The sequence below is a fragment of the Terrapene carolina genome, unplaced genomic scaffold (genome assembly GCF_002925995.2).
Source record: "Terrapene carolina triunguis isolate 2854851 unplaced genomic scaffold, T_m_triunguis-2.0 Scaffold58, whole genome shotgun sequence".
In the NCBI taxonomy this organism is placed as follows: Eukaryota; Metazoa; Chordata; order Testudines; family Emydidae; genus Terrapene; species Terrapene triunguis.
Window position 1 is genome coordinate 63,280,674 of NW_020664409.1, and position 14,894 is coordinate 63,295,567.

Consider the following 14,894-nt stretch of genomic DNA (forward strand, 5'->3'; position numbering starts at 1 on the left):
ATATACTATCTTTAAGCATCTAAGGAGTTACAAGATTTGGACCATTGAGAGAAAATGAGTTAGCAGAAGTAAATGACATCTTCTGTAAAACATTTTTAAACCATCAATGTTTTTCTTAAAGTTTGAAGGCCTTAGAGTGCTCATAGACGAAATTATTTTCAATAAGAATTTTGTAGGGTTTAATTGAGGTTTTCGTCTATGAAGGTGGAGGGGGTGGGCAGAAAGCCCATTTTTATGGCTTAGTTTTATAACTCTGACACAACTTATTATTAGTAATGATTAGTATAGTAGTGTCTAAGAGTCAACCGAGGATGGGGCCCCAGAGTACAAGGCACGGTACAAACCAGACTAGCAGACAGTCCCTGCCTACTAGTAGGGATCCCCTGCCTCATTCATTACACACCTTTTGATTTCTTGAAGAGATGAAGCAGAGGTTCTTCAGACGACAGTCTCCTTTACTACAGAACCATGAGTCATCCCTAGTGCAGAGCCATCCTTTGCACCCAATAAGGCAGGGGTCATATGGAAAAACTAGTATGTATATTTAAAGTCTTCATCATAATGCATAACAAGAGGATGCAAATTAAGATTGCACATGCAACCTTAATTCTAGCATTTCCTAACCTCTGAATGCTTGACTTTGCAATCTTAATTATATTCTTTTAACACAGTTATTTTTTATATAATTTCTTAGATTTGTAAAAAGGCAAACTGAAAAAAAACAACAAATCCCATCAGGTGGCTTCATATTGACACTCACATAGTTCCTCAGTAGGGTGGAACCTTTAAATGTGTTGCACAGACATCTGCCACTTCAGCTAGTGGAATAAAAGATAACAATAAATAGTAGGTGGTCATCCTCTGTGAACTAACACCAGAAAACAATGAGACTTTTTGTCAGTGAGTAGTACACACATTTGCTGACATCAGAGGAATGGTGAGATCTTGGGTTGCATTCCAGGCTCTGGAGGGGAGTATATTCTAGGGAGCACACTCTTCTGCCTGTTCCCCCGCCAAGGTTGATGCCTTCTGCTCTGTCTCTTCCAACTTGTCCCTGCCTTGCTCCTGGTCCCTATCCGAGTCTCCACTCCTCAGGCTTCTTATCTCAGTGCCAATCTCCTTGTCCTTCCAGTCCTAGCCTTCTGCTCCGGCTTCCTTTCCAAGTATGGTCCCTGCCATTTCCAGTCTCTTTGCCCAACCAGTCTCAGTGCCCTCTCACCTTACTTTGCTAGCTATTAGATCCTACTCAGCCAGCCAGCCAGCCGTATGAAATATGTTTCTCTTTCTGAATTAATCCATTTCATATACGATTCTTATATTTTATCCGTTTTAATTCCTATGAAATTAGGATGTGTTGAGGCATATGATATGTGTTTCCTAATAAGTAGACATAGAATAAGTTTTGCTGAAATGCAAGAAGCCTGCCAGCTTGTATCCGGTAAGATCTGCTAAATAGCTAAAAGTATAATCAGTTAAGGGTAAGTCAGCATAAAAGCTGGCAACCTTTGGAACAGATAGAAAGGGTCCCTAAACTTTGGGGAACCAAAGGGAGGAACTACACACAACACTGAACAGATTTATCGGGCGTTTGCAACCGGTTGGTAACCGCAGGGTATACCACAAACCTGGAAGTTGCCAAGGAAGCCTAGGTTGGCAGTTTTTGGAATAAAACAATCCTTATTAATATGTAGAAAGTAAGTGTCATAATCCACTAACCTATAGGATAAGGGTACCCATACATTTCAGAAATAAGATTTGGGTATAGTAGGTTGGGCCTGAATTACATAGCGTCAGGATCCTATAACACACCATGTAAGGATATCTTAGGAAGCTCTTTCTTTTCTTTGTTCTCCTATATTCTATAGACTATCTTTTTTTATCTACCTATCATTCTATCTTCTATCACGCTATCAGCTCAGCTTGTGTAGTATAGTATAACAACTGAACATTCCTAACTACTGGGGAAGCCAGAACCATCGGGTTATCGGGTATGCCAGGAGTAAGGCTGGTCCTTCACCTCCTATTACCGGGTCCTCAAGGAAGGGTGTGAGTATGTTAGGTTAAGGTACTTACAATAGAAATGTTACCACCAGGAGTTTGGGATTCTTTTACTGTTTTGCAGTCATAAGTTTCATAGCATTTATTGTTCTTTTGTTAATCTCGATAAAGTTTTTATCAATTTGGTATTGTCCTCAGTGTAAGTGTTTTTGCCAAGCACCCCGAGAGTCCTCTCCCAATATAGAACTGTCTGAGTTCTCGGACCCTGTAGTCTGAATTGGACAAGAACCTATAAATCTTCTGGTCAGATGCGACCAGTGGCGAGCCATAACATATAACTCATAAAATTCAAGTCAACAAGCTGGACCAGAAGCAGGCCCGGCACACCTGCAACTGTGGAATGCATTGAGCACCCACTGTGCTGCTGTTGTTACAGTGCTTAAATGGTGATCTGTTGGCTCTTCTGACCAATCGTGGAGCACAGTCACTTATTGGTCCCAGTGAGCTCATTGGGTTTCTAGGCAACTAAGCAGCTGAGTTCCTGACATTTACTAGCAATTTGTCCCAATATGTTCTTTTCCCTTTTATTGTTGTTCCATGCCTGGGAGGAGCCAGGCATTGGAACTGAGGGGAGGGAGCCTGTATCTCTTGTGCTCTCAAAGGGTATGTCTACACCACAGTTTAAGACTGAGTGTGAGCCCAGGCTCAAGCCAAAACCCTGTTGTGTCCACAATACAATTGTACTAACCTAGGGCTCGAACCCAGCATCCCAGGACCCTGCAGGGTCTGAGACCCATGTTAAACTGGGACCTAGGGTTTCCTGTGTACACTCAGCCATGGCTTGCCTCAGGTCCCAGGAGTTGTCCACAGTTTCTGGCAGCAAAGTAGCAGAGCTGCAGGCAGCTAGTGCAGCTGGTTGGAAGTGCCATTAGTTTCTGGTCGAGCCCATTCCCCTTTCCTGCTCCTTCTGCAGCAGCAGCTCCTGCTCCTCCTTGCTGCTGCGTGGCACTTGCCCAGAACAAGGAGCAAAGTAGCCAGGTGGGAGGCAGTTCCTGGCTGCTGGGGTGTTGGGGGTTATCCCTCCCCGGTCAGGGCTGAGCCAAGAACTCAGGTTCTCCTTATAGGCATCTGAGTCCCATCAATAGCACCGCCGTAGTTAGGAAACGAGGTGGGGGCAGTAGAGTTTTTCCACAGTGCACCATGTTCCTAGGGCTAGAGTGTCAACATGGGGGTGATGCTAGGCACTCTGGGATACAGTTACTTTGACTTGGGTCTGTGCACTGCAGTGTGAATGCCAGAGCCCTAGGTTTGAGCATAGGTCAGAAAATTCTTATCCTAGGCTTAAAATGCAGTGCAGATGCTTGGGTCCAGATTTCCATGACATAGGTCAGCTGACTTGAGTCCCACTAACCCTTGGCTTACATTGGGTAGACATAGCTGAAGGGACTAGCAGCCAGGATACATTGAGGAAGAAGCCGTCTGATTTGAATGCAGAGGGGATGAGCCAGACTGGGGAAGAAATTGCCTGGTCTGCCGGGACAAAGTCGGCTGGAGCGTGTTCCATCATTCTCTTGAGGTGGCATGTGTGCAATTCTGTCAGCACACAGGAACTGTGTGAAAATTGACTAAAATGGTTTGATTGATTGATGTGAAGACAATTTTCATCTGGTTTGCAACAGTATTTTTTAATCAAAATCAAGCATCCTAGTTACTGTTGCTGTTTAAGTGTTATCTGATGGGAGTACCATGCTACTGCGTGGCATTTGAGTGATTGTGCTGAAATGCAATTATATATTTTTTAAATGATGGAAAAGGAAGTTTGATTATGACTTATGTCATTAAATATATCTCAAGATTACTGTCAAAATTAGTTTTACAATAGGAAATGTGGGTCACATTATGCCGTGATAAAGGACCTGCTCATGCATGGTGCTCAAAAATATTGTTTCTTTCCAAAAAGTGCAAAAATTAATGAGCTAAAAATGTGAAATATAGAATCATAGGCATGCAGGACTGAAAGGGGCCTCAGTAGGTCATCTAGTCCAGTCCCTTGCACTGAGGCAGGACTAAGTGTTATCGAGGCCTTCCTTGACAGGTGTTTGTCTAATATGTTCTTAAAAGCCTCCAATGATGCAGATTCCACAACCTCCCTAAGTACTTTGTTCCCTTACCCCTGTACACACCCCCTCCAGGGGTAAGAGGGGCACAACCCTGAAAATGTTGAGGCCCACGTAGAATGTCTGGAACTTTCCCTGTTAGTTTAAAAAAATAGCATTTTTGTTTTCTGGGTTATTTTTGGCAGAAGAAATTGCTCTTGGGAAATATTTTTGTAAGTTGGCTGTCTGCCAACAGCAGCAGAGAAATGTTAAGAATGCTGTAAGGAAATTCACTACTACTGATTCTACAGCTCCAATGAGGACTAATTGGTGTTCATTCTGTAGAACGATGTTATCATTTTGCCATGGGCTTCTAACAATCCTTCTAGATTCACTGAGTGTGTCCAACCTAGTCTGTTATTTTTAATGGTGAATTTGAGCACCAATTTATGGTGAGTAGTTGGTTACTGTAAAGTATTTGTTCTGCTATTGGGAAATGTGGGGGAGAATGAGTGGCTCAGGGGATTGGTAAGGGAAGACGCACTATGACTTCAGATTTACTGATTCTTACTTGTTCCTGCTGACTTATGTAGGAAAAAAATGCTGGTTTTACTCCTTTTCCTGGGGTATTTATTTATTGGATGCCACAAAAGAAGGAAATGTGGGCCGATTTCTTAATCATAGCTGCTGGCCAAATCTCTTTGTACAGAGTGTCTTTGTAGAGACGCACAACAGAAATTTCCCTTTGGTGGCATTCTTCACAAACAGGCATGTGAAAGCCGGAACCGAACTCACGTGGGATTATGGTTATGAAGCTGGAAGCATGCCAGAGACAGAGATCTCCTGTCAGTGTGGGGTTCAGAAATGTAGGAAAAAAATATTATAGACAAAAATGGGAATGACTCCAGGTCATTCTCTTCTTTAGGTTTCGTCTAATGGAGATTCAGTCCTGTCTGGAATATCATGCCAGCTGGAGGCTTCTGCCTTAGGCTGCTCTCCCAGTCGGCAGCATCGCACGGTCGCACCTACGCCAGCCTACCCCTTGCTCCTATGGCTCATGAAGCCTGGACAGTAGTAAGGAGCAGTTCAACTGTAGGCTGAGCAAGTGCATAATGGTGGTAGAATGTGCCTTTGGACATTTAAAAGCTCGCTGGTGCCGTTTACTGACTTGGTTAGACCTCAGCAAAACCAATATTCCCATCGTTATTACTACTTGCTGTGTGCTCCACAATATCTGTGAGAGTGGCAGGATGGGAGGTTGAGGCAAATCGCCTGGCCGTTGATTACGCGCAGCCAGACACAGGGCGGTTAGAAGAGCACAGCAGGGCGCACTGTGCATCAGAGCTTTGAAAACCAGTTTCATGACTGGCCAGGCTAGGGTGTGAAAGTTCTGTTTGTTTCTCCTTGATGAAAACCCACCCTCTTGGTTCACTCTACTTCCCTCTAAGCCAACCGCCCTCCCCTCCCCCCTTTGATCACCGCTTGCAGAGGCAATAAAGTCATTGTTGTTTCAAATTCATGCATTCTTTATTACTTCATCACACAAATGGGGGGATAACTGCCAAGGTAGCCCGGGAGGGGTGGGGGAGGAGGGAAGCACAGGGGTGGGGTAGTTGTAGGGGCACCCCCTAGAATGGTATGCAGCTCATCATAGAAGCGGCATGTCTGGAGCTCTGACTCGGAGCGGCCGTTTGCCTCTCTGGTTCTTTGGTAGGCTTCACTGCTGCGGGTCCCTGTTATAACCTCTGTCCTTCATGCCCTTGGAGATTTTTTCAAATATTCCAGCATTTCGTCTTTTGGAACGGAGTTCGGATAGCACGGATTCATCTCCCCATACAGCGATCAGATGCAGTACCTCCCGTTCAGTCCATGCTGGAGCTCTTTTGCGATTCTGGGACTCCATGGTCACCTGTACTGATCAGCTCGCTATGCTGGCCAAACAGGAAATGAAATTCAAAAGTTCGCGGGGCTTTTCCTGTCTACCTGGCCAGTGCATCTGAGTTGAGAATGCTGTCCAGAGCGGTCACAATGGAGCACTCTGGGATAGCTCCCGGAGGCCAATACCGTCGAATTGCGTCCACACTACCCCAAATTCGACCCAACAGGGTCGATTTCAGTGCTAATCCCCTCGTTGGGGAGGAGTACAGAAATCAATTTTAAGAGCCCTTTAAGTCGACAAAAATGGCTTCTTCGTGTGGACGGGTGCAGGGTTAAATCGATCTAACGCTGCTAAATTCGACCTAAACTCATAGTGTAGACCAGGGCTTTGGCAAATTTCCCATTGGCTTTCATAGTTTCCGCTACTGATACAATGGAAAAAGTGATACTCTAAATCCAGACACCAAACCTCCTTTTTATTGAAGAGCAATGAAGCGAATTAGTGTTCTGACTTAAAATCTCTGGTATGTTTGTAGCTTGCTTTCTTTAGTTTCAACTATTGGATTGCCAAAAAGAAAAATAAATTCAAAATATTTGTCTTGTAATTATAGTATTCTCAACTATTTCTCGACAGTATTTCAGATGGAAATGTTTTTGTATAATGAAAATGTTGCTAAGTATATAAGGTCAGCAAGGTCAGGAAATACTTGGTGGAAGATAAGATTTTTACATAACTAAAGTTGGCAAAAGGTTGAAAAATTCAGTTTGCTTATAATAAATATGCATGTTTTATTTTTATTTTTGTTAGAAAATGATATTATAGTACCAGCTGGAGAACTATCACCATGCAAGATTTGTGGAAGGACATTCTTTCCAGCAGCACTGGTGAGTAACGTGATGATATTTTCTATTTGCTTTTGGAATGGGTATATCAATCTGAGAACCTTGTGCTGATACCTCTGACATGGTCAGTGCAGCGAAGCATCTCAGTTTAAATTTTCAAATGTTACTAATGATATTGAGTTCCTGTTTTTTTAGGGTGCCCAACTTGAAACACCTTAAAGGAATCTGATTTTCAGAGTGCAGTGCCCAGCACTTTGTGAAAATCAGGCCTCTTTAAAGGCACTTATAATTTCTACTCACTTCTGAAAATGTTATAGCAGTCTCGGATGATGACCCAGCACATGTTCGTTTTAAGAACACTTTCACAGCAAATTTGACAAAAGGCAAAGAAGGTACCAAATGTGAGATTTTTAAAGATAGCCACAGCACTGGACCCAAGGTTTAAGAATCTGAAGTGCCTTTCAAAATCTGAGAGGGACAAGGCGTGGTGCATGCTTTCAGAAGTCTTAAAAGAGCAACACTCCACTGCAGAAACTACAGAACCCAAACCAACAAAAATGAAAACCAAACTCTTTTGGTGATATCTGACTCAGATGACGAAAATGAGCATGCATCGGTCCGCTGTGCTTTGAATTGTTATTGAGCAGAATGGTGCTTGAAGCATGAAGGGACATATGAATCTTTAGCGCATCTGGCATGTAAATATCTTGCAACACCGGCTACAACAGTGCCATGCGAACACCTGTTCTCACTTTCGGGTGCCATTGTAAGCAAGAAGTAGGCAGCGTTATCTCCTGCAAACTTGTTTGTCTGAGTGATTGGCTGAAGTAGGACTGAGTGGACTTCTAGGCTCTAAAGTTTTACATTGTTTTATTTTTGAATGCAGTTTTTTTTTTACATAGTTCTACATTTGTAAGTTCAAAGTTCATGATAAAGAGATTGCACTACAGTACTTGTATTAGTTGAATTGAAAAATACTATTTCTTTTTTTTACAGTGCACATATTTGTAATAAAAATAACTTTACACTTTACACTTTGTATTCTCTGTTGTAATTGAAATCAATATATTTGAAAATGTAGAAAGCATCAAAAATATTTAAATAAATGGTATTGTATTATTGTTTAACAGCGCGATTAATCATGATTAATTTTTTTAATCACACGATTTATTGCAATACATTTTTTAATCGCTTGACAGCCCTAGTTATTTTTTGTTTGGTGATTGAAATAGCTGATAAGGAAGAACTTCATGTTGTTCTGTATCCAAATATAAATATTGCATACAATAGATTTCTTTCCTCTTTTTCTTACAGAAAAAGCATACACCTATTTGCCAAAAAACTGCTACTAGGAGAAGGAAGACATTTGATTCCAGCAGACAGAGAGCAGAAGGAACTGATATTTCCACAGTAAAACCTCTAAAGCCCCGGGTAGGTAAATAAACTCTTGAATATTATCATTTTTGACAAAATACCATACACGTGCATGTATTATGTGGTTAATTCATTGCTTATGTGCAAGGAATGCCAGTGCTGTATATGGTAAACATAGCTAAAACGTGCAGTTAGATCAAGAGAGCAGTAATAATTTTAAGGTCCACTATCTTGCAAAAAATTGAAATTTAGATAGAAACAGACCTAGCTTTCCAGTGATATAAAGTAGTAACCTGTGTCATTTAATAAGACATTGGCTACTAAAATCATATTGTGATCGAAATATAGGAAGAAAAAGGTTGTAATCAGAATGACATAATTCTGAAATCTGAAGGACCAGTACAAATGTTTTGAAAATTAGTATACTATTCAAAGTGCAACAGCCTGTCCAGTTTCCCTCTGGATGGCCATGATTGGACCTAACCACTGGGTCCTACATGCGTCTAAGCTAACTGGTCTGAACCCTACCTTAAGATGTGGGGACTCTGTAATCCAGCTGCCCCAGACTCTGGAACCAGTGCCTCAGAGTTCCACCTAACTGTAGGTATAAACCTTTCAGGGATAAGATTACAGGAAAGCCAGGAACACTGGCTTAGCCAAGTCACTTTTCTCTTTAAAAGCACTGGAGAATTACAAATCTTTAAAAAAATAAAGTCCTGAGGTGCATCCCTGCTCTGATCTCCCCCTTCTACAAGTCCTGTCAGTGTTTGAGGTTAGGCCGCATCCCTCCTGCCTTCTCAGTGGATGTCCCCTCTTAAATACAGTCTCTCTACTTTTGCCATGTTCTCTGCTGGGCAGCTGCAGATCTACTAGCTTTGCTGATGCTCCTGTGTAGAAAATCCATTGTTCCATGGAGTTGGACCAGCAGTTGAGACACAATTAAAATTGCTGCCCTAGATTGCTCTGTGATGGCTTCTCAGTGACAGTCATTGAACAAGATGACAAGCACCTTTCCTGGGCAGGGTACATCATAATAGACTTGCCTTGGGGAAAGTTTTACATGTGTTTAGCACATAACACATAATAGAACAGGGGTGGCCAAACTTACTGGCCTGCCGAGCTGCATACAACAATCTTCAGAAATTCGAAAGCTGGAGCACACCTGCTGGGAGCCAGGGCTTGGACTTTCAGCCCCACTCCTGCTGAAGCCCTGAGCCCCAGCATGTGCACCCCACAGGGCTGAAGCCCTGAAAGCCTCCTCCGCTCTGGACAGAAGCTCCTACCCTACCACACTAGTGCAAGGCAGAGATCCTGAGTTCCCTCCCACGCTAGCTGGTAGGTGGAGAATGCGGGGGCGGAGAGGGCTTGCGAGCCACACTTGAATGGTAAAAGAGCCGCATGTGGCTCGCGAGCCACAGTTTGGCCACCCCTGAAATAGAAGTTACAGTATAAAATGGAGTTCATAGGTTGCTGCAGACATATCCCACTATGTCACACTAAGCATTGGTTCTGCACTAGGGATCAGAGAGAAAAAGAGTATCAGAGATCAAGTTTTCAGGAAATACCAATCATGTTGCTGATAAAAGTATTTGCTCTTTATATTTGTGACACAAAATCTTTTGCCATCCTTGTGCTGAGACTGAATATCCAAGTTTCTCTTTTTCTTTTTCTTTTTTTTTGGTCTAAGGCGTCAGCCATACTCTTCTTTGCAAACCCTGAGAGCTATTTGTCTTCCTTAGCTTTAGGGTCAGTCAGGATTTTAAATATAATGGTATTAAATATTGCATAATAAAAGCAGAAATGTATTTATTGTACAATGAAAGAACCCAAAACCCATAACATGTTTTTTTTCTGTTGGCTTCTTAGCCAGAACCCCCCAAAAAACAGTCCAACTGGAGACGAAAGCATGAGGAGTTTATAGCAACTATACGAGCAGCCAAAGGACTAGATCAAACTCTCAAAGAGGGTGGAAAACTTCCCCCCCCTCCTCCACCTTCATATGATCCAGGTATGTGAAATGGTGAAGTGCTGTAGATGTTCGTAAAGTATTTTGATATGTTGTATGTGTTGAATTGATAAGGAATATATTGGAATAAAATGTTCATGAATGCGTACAGAGAACTGTCATCTGATAACAGCTAAGCAGCTGATGAGTTGTGGTTACTTATTCTGACTGGCTAAGAATTGTTTATGTCCTATTATTTTTGTTATCCCATTTTCTCTGATTTTTTTTTTCACTTTTAACATATGTATGTCAAAGTGTTATTGAACAATCTGGCAGTTGGCTAAGGAGCTGAGGGAAATATGTAACTTTTATGAGATTAGTCAGGTTTTTGTTCCTTTTTTTGGAAAAGGAAATCTTCCATTAAAAAGTAGGCCCCCCTACAAAATATGAGAATCATGCTGAGGATCATACATAGATCTCACGCTGTTATACCTTTTTTCTTATTTTTATTTTTCTGATAGCTACCTATAGTCAAGTGAAGACTTCACATTTATCTGATAATATATGTCTATGTCCCAAGATTTGGACTGACATATTATACTCTTCTGGACTACTGTGCCAAATTTAAAGTCAAGAAAACTAATTAACGTTATGGATAATGTACATCTTGTTTGAAATTGAGGTCATGCAGAATATCACTGGTATTGTCCTGTACTAGTGTTCCCTCCTGTTGAATGCTCACTTTGACTGACTGTGTCCGCAAATAGGTTTTGTTGTGGTCCCTTCAGCAAGCCAGTGAACAATTGCCTGATGGGGCTGATAAAGCATCTTTATTTGAGCTATTTATTTGTAGCTGCATCAAATCTGGGGTGTGCTTTGCTGCATATGTTTATGTCTGCTTGTTTTGATTAAGTAACATGTCGAAAACCTGCATTCAACCACTGCAATGCTACAGGACAATGAGAACTGTATTCCTCCTAGCCAGGTGGCTTGGTTGTTAAAAACTGAACATAGAAGCCAGGATTGTCTTTCATTGTTATAAATTTTAGCGTAGTTCTTCCTAGCTTTTGCAAAATTAATAAAAGTTGTTCCTCTTGTAAAGTAAGAGAGACTGTAGTCATAAAGTTCATCCTGAATTACAACACGCCCACAAATTAGCCTGTTTAAGAAGGCCTCTAATGTGAGCTACATTTTCCCCTTGATTCAGTTTCCCCTGTTCCAGATGTGACCTCATTTTTTAGTATTGCCTTCAATATGCACGATGGATTGTTCACTTGCCTGAAAAGTATCAGTGAAAACTTGAAATTGCTGCTGTTATCTTTTGGGACTTAAGTAGTAAAGTTTTTGAAAATGTATTTCAAACCCCAACCATAACTAAGGTCCTTTAAATGCAAAGGGCCCTAGTGGCTGCAGGGCAGCTGTAGACATGATATATCTTGAATTTTAATTGGGCTTTTGACACAATCTTGTAGGACATTCTGATAAGCAAACTAGAGAAATATAGTCTAGAAGAAATTACTGTAAGGTGGGTGCACAATTGCCTGAAAGACCAGTCATTGTTCATGTCCCCTTTTTCAAGTTAAGGTGCTTTTTGTTTTGTTTTAAGATTACATTCAATGCCCATATTGCCAGAGACGATTTAATGAAAATGCAGCTGACAGGCACATCAATTTCTGCAAGGAACAGGCAGCACGTATTAGTAATAAAGGAAAATTGGCTGCTGATGCAAAAGGGAAGCTGCCTGCTCGAACACAGGTGAATTATAATACTTTCTTTGACTGGTGATTTCTTTTATGTCTTTGTGATTGTTAAGCCAAGTCAGTTAATCATTTTAGGTGTATCACAAAATGCCTTATAGAGTTAAATAATACAACTCCAGAATAACACAGCTGTGGGAGAGAGAAATCAAGAGGCACAGACAAGGGGAAAGTTTTGGTTTTTGGGTGAGAGTTAATCAGGTGTAGAGATGCAAGAACACTTTCCCAGATGATAGGAGTCAGAGAAAAGAAAGCTCTCTCATAAATATAGGTGGAGATTATGAGAAATGGCAGAGAAGTAGTTCTCCAGACTTCTGCATATACAAATTACTGAAGGTTCATGGCGGCATTAGGATGATGAGTACAGAGAGGCAAAGTTTGTAGACTAGGTTGAAACAAGTTCATAGAACATCATAAAAACAAGAAATGCAATTTGAACTGGATTCTGAAACAACTGGAGAGCAAGTGAAGATACTAGAGTATGACAGTTATGGCTCTGCTTCATGGGACATATGAGAAGTTGGACAGCAGTATTTTGTATATCCATCGTCTGAAGAGCTACTTGAGCAGACTGTTGAGATGGGAGTTGCTCTTAGGGAGAGATACAATGGGATACAATTTAAAGGTTTCTACCAGTTAGAATTTTTTTAACCTTTTCTACAGTATTTTACATTATATGGATAGGAAATGTCTTTCAAACCAGTAGAAACAATTTCTTCAACCACTGTACCAGAAGCAATGCTGACTGATGGTAATTTCAGGAGCTGGGGTGGGAAGACAGGCTAACAATCTTTCACGTTACATTTAATTACTTGATTAAACAGCTAAATAATTAATTATGTTATAGTTGAGTTTTATGTCCATTGTTACAGTACAAGCCTGCTACAGTTAAAAAGGCACCTTCTGCAGGATCAACACCATCCTCATCACGCTTACCACAGCCAAGTAATGTTAGCAAAACTGTTGTAGGTATGAACTGGTATTTTGAATTATGCATCTACTTTCTAAATAACTGATTTCCAACTATGAAATCAAGATTGTATAATTTTAGTAGCTGTAAAGTTGTACAAGTGGTGCACACAGAGAAAGACAGGACATAAAAGCTTCTTATGGGGAACTCATAGAACTCAAACAGTAGCACACGAGTGAGTTAAATGGCGACTGGCTTTTACTTGCATACTATTTCCAGTTGCTTTTCCTATTTTTTTGTAATCTCAGGCCTTTGGCTACATTTGTGATTGGCGCACATTACAATGTTTATTTATAAAGTTATTTACTCAACAAAAAATCAGTTAAAGTAAAGATTTAGTAAATGTCCTAAAATAGGGATTTCAGTCTCAGTTCATCAAGACGCTTTAGTACATGCATATCTTTAATCATAGTTCTAGTGAGGTCCCTGGGACTTGCACATGTGGTTAAGTACTTTGTTTAACTGGGACCTCTGTGTACTGATCAGTGCAACTTTGTTTTTAATTTCAGCCTTTGAAGTCAGATTTTTCTTTTGGTTGGTAAATTCTTCTAATAAATTTGTACACTGCATATACTAGTAAGCATTAAAAATACATGTATAGTAAAGCAAATTCTGTAAACATTGGACCCTGTTCTAGTCACAAATAGGCACCTATCATTTATCTCTCTAAAATTCATTATTGCAGTTATGCAGGCCCTCTGCATTATAGAATTTTCTTTAAAATGCAGAACGCACCAACCCATGCCCCTTATTTTAGAATACAATAGACCTTATTGTCTCACTGGACTTCTGTGAATTTTCTAGGCAATTATTAATACTCTTGCTAATGCCGTTATATATTCAGAAATTATTTCTAATTAGTTTTCTAATGATTCCAATGTGGGCCGTACATGTTATCATACAAGAATACTATTTTTGCATCTAGTAGCAAAATCTAATATTAGCTTCTTTATATCGTAAGGTACACCTACGAGTAAAGTGTTATCTACAGGTGGGCCTTCTGGAAGCAAAATTCAGACCTTATCTCCAGCTCATAAAAATTCAGTGAGCATGACAAGCCCTCAAGCAGGGTAAGTCCACATTAATTTTGTAGTTAACGTTTGATTTGTCCCTGATGATAATTTAAAAAATGTTAGTTGTTCTCTATGCTCTCAATATAATTTAAACTAATTACTATTCTTTCTATTAATGATAGAGATGAAATGGGCCAATTTCATCCCTGATTTAACTCTATTGACTTTTCTGTGTATGAACCAAAGATGAATTTGGCATGGTATGTTTACATAGCATGCTATGATTACGGTTTAGGAAGTGGTAAGTTTAAGGGCCATCAAGCTTGACAAATGCCTCCTTGACTATGTAAAAGGGTTTGATGTTGAGAAAGCTTCGCTCCCCTATGGATCAGCTCAGTTCCCAACGATTTCCGTAGCGCCACCATCCTGACCTCCCTCAACCCAACTTCTCCTCCCCCATTCTGTGGCAGCCTTTCCTACTCCTTCCCTCTTCCAGCAGCTAGCTTCGTGGGCTCACTCCTCTCTAGAGTGCTTCTGTCACAGCTTCATGCAGTTCAAGAAGCAGGGTAGGTAGTTTTTGTGTATGCCTTAAGGGGAAGGATAAGCATGTACTGTTAGGAACATGATGGGGGAAGCAGGAAGAGATGTGTGCAAGAAAGAGATCAGAGGTAAAGACAAAGAGATAAGTAGGGATACAAGAAAGGGTAAGAAAATAAGTGAGAATTAGAAACTGAAAACAGAAATATGAAGAGAAGAGAAGAAAGAAATAAGGAAGTAGAAGGAGAAACAGAAAAGGAAGAAATGATGCCAAACTGTAAAGTTAGAAATTGTTGCATTTAGATTATTATTATTATTATTTGTATTACCATAGTGCTTAAAAGCCCCAGTCATGGACCAGGACCGCATTGTGCTTTGCACTGTAGAAACACAGAACAAAAAGATGGATCCCACCCCAAAGAGCTTACAATCTAAGAAATAAGACGAGACAGATGGATACAGACAGACGGAGGAGTACCAAGA

At 40.7% G+C, this 14,894-nt stretch overlaps 1 protein-coding gene across 1 annotated transcript in view; it reads left to right on the forward strand.

Annotated features, from left to right (window-relative positions):
- ZC2HC1A (zinc finger C2HC-type containing 1A) overlaps positions 1–14,894 on the forward strand; it is a 59,181-nt gene that overhangs the window by 21,188 nt on the left and 23,099 nt on the right. Inside the window, exons 2-7 of the mRNA XM_026662724.2 lie at positions 6,781–6,857; positions 8,130–8,246; positions 10,056–10,197; positions 11,741–11,889; positions 12,764–12,860; positions 13,823–13,931. Of these exons, the coding sequence (XP_026518509.1) occupies positions 6,781–6,857; positions 8,130–8,246; positions 10,056–10,197; positions 11,741–11,889; positions 12,764–12,860; positions 13,823–13,931 (691 nt within the window). The remainder of the gene's footprint in view (positions 1–6,780; positions 6,858–8,129; positions 8,247–10,055; positions 10,198–11,740; positions 11,890–12,763; positions 12,861–13,822; positions 13,932–14,894) is intronic.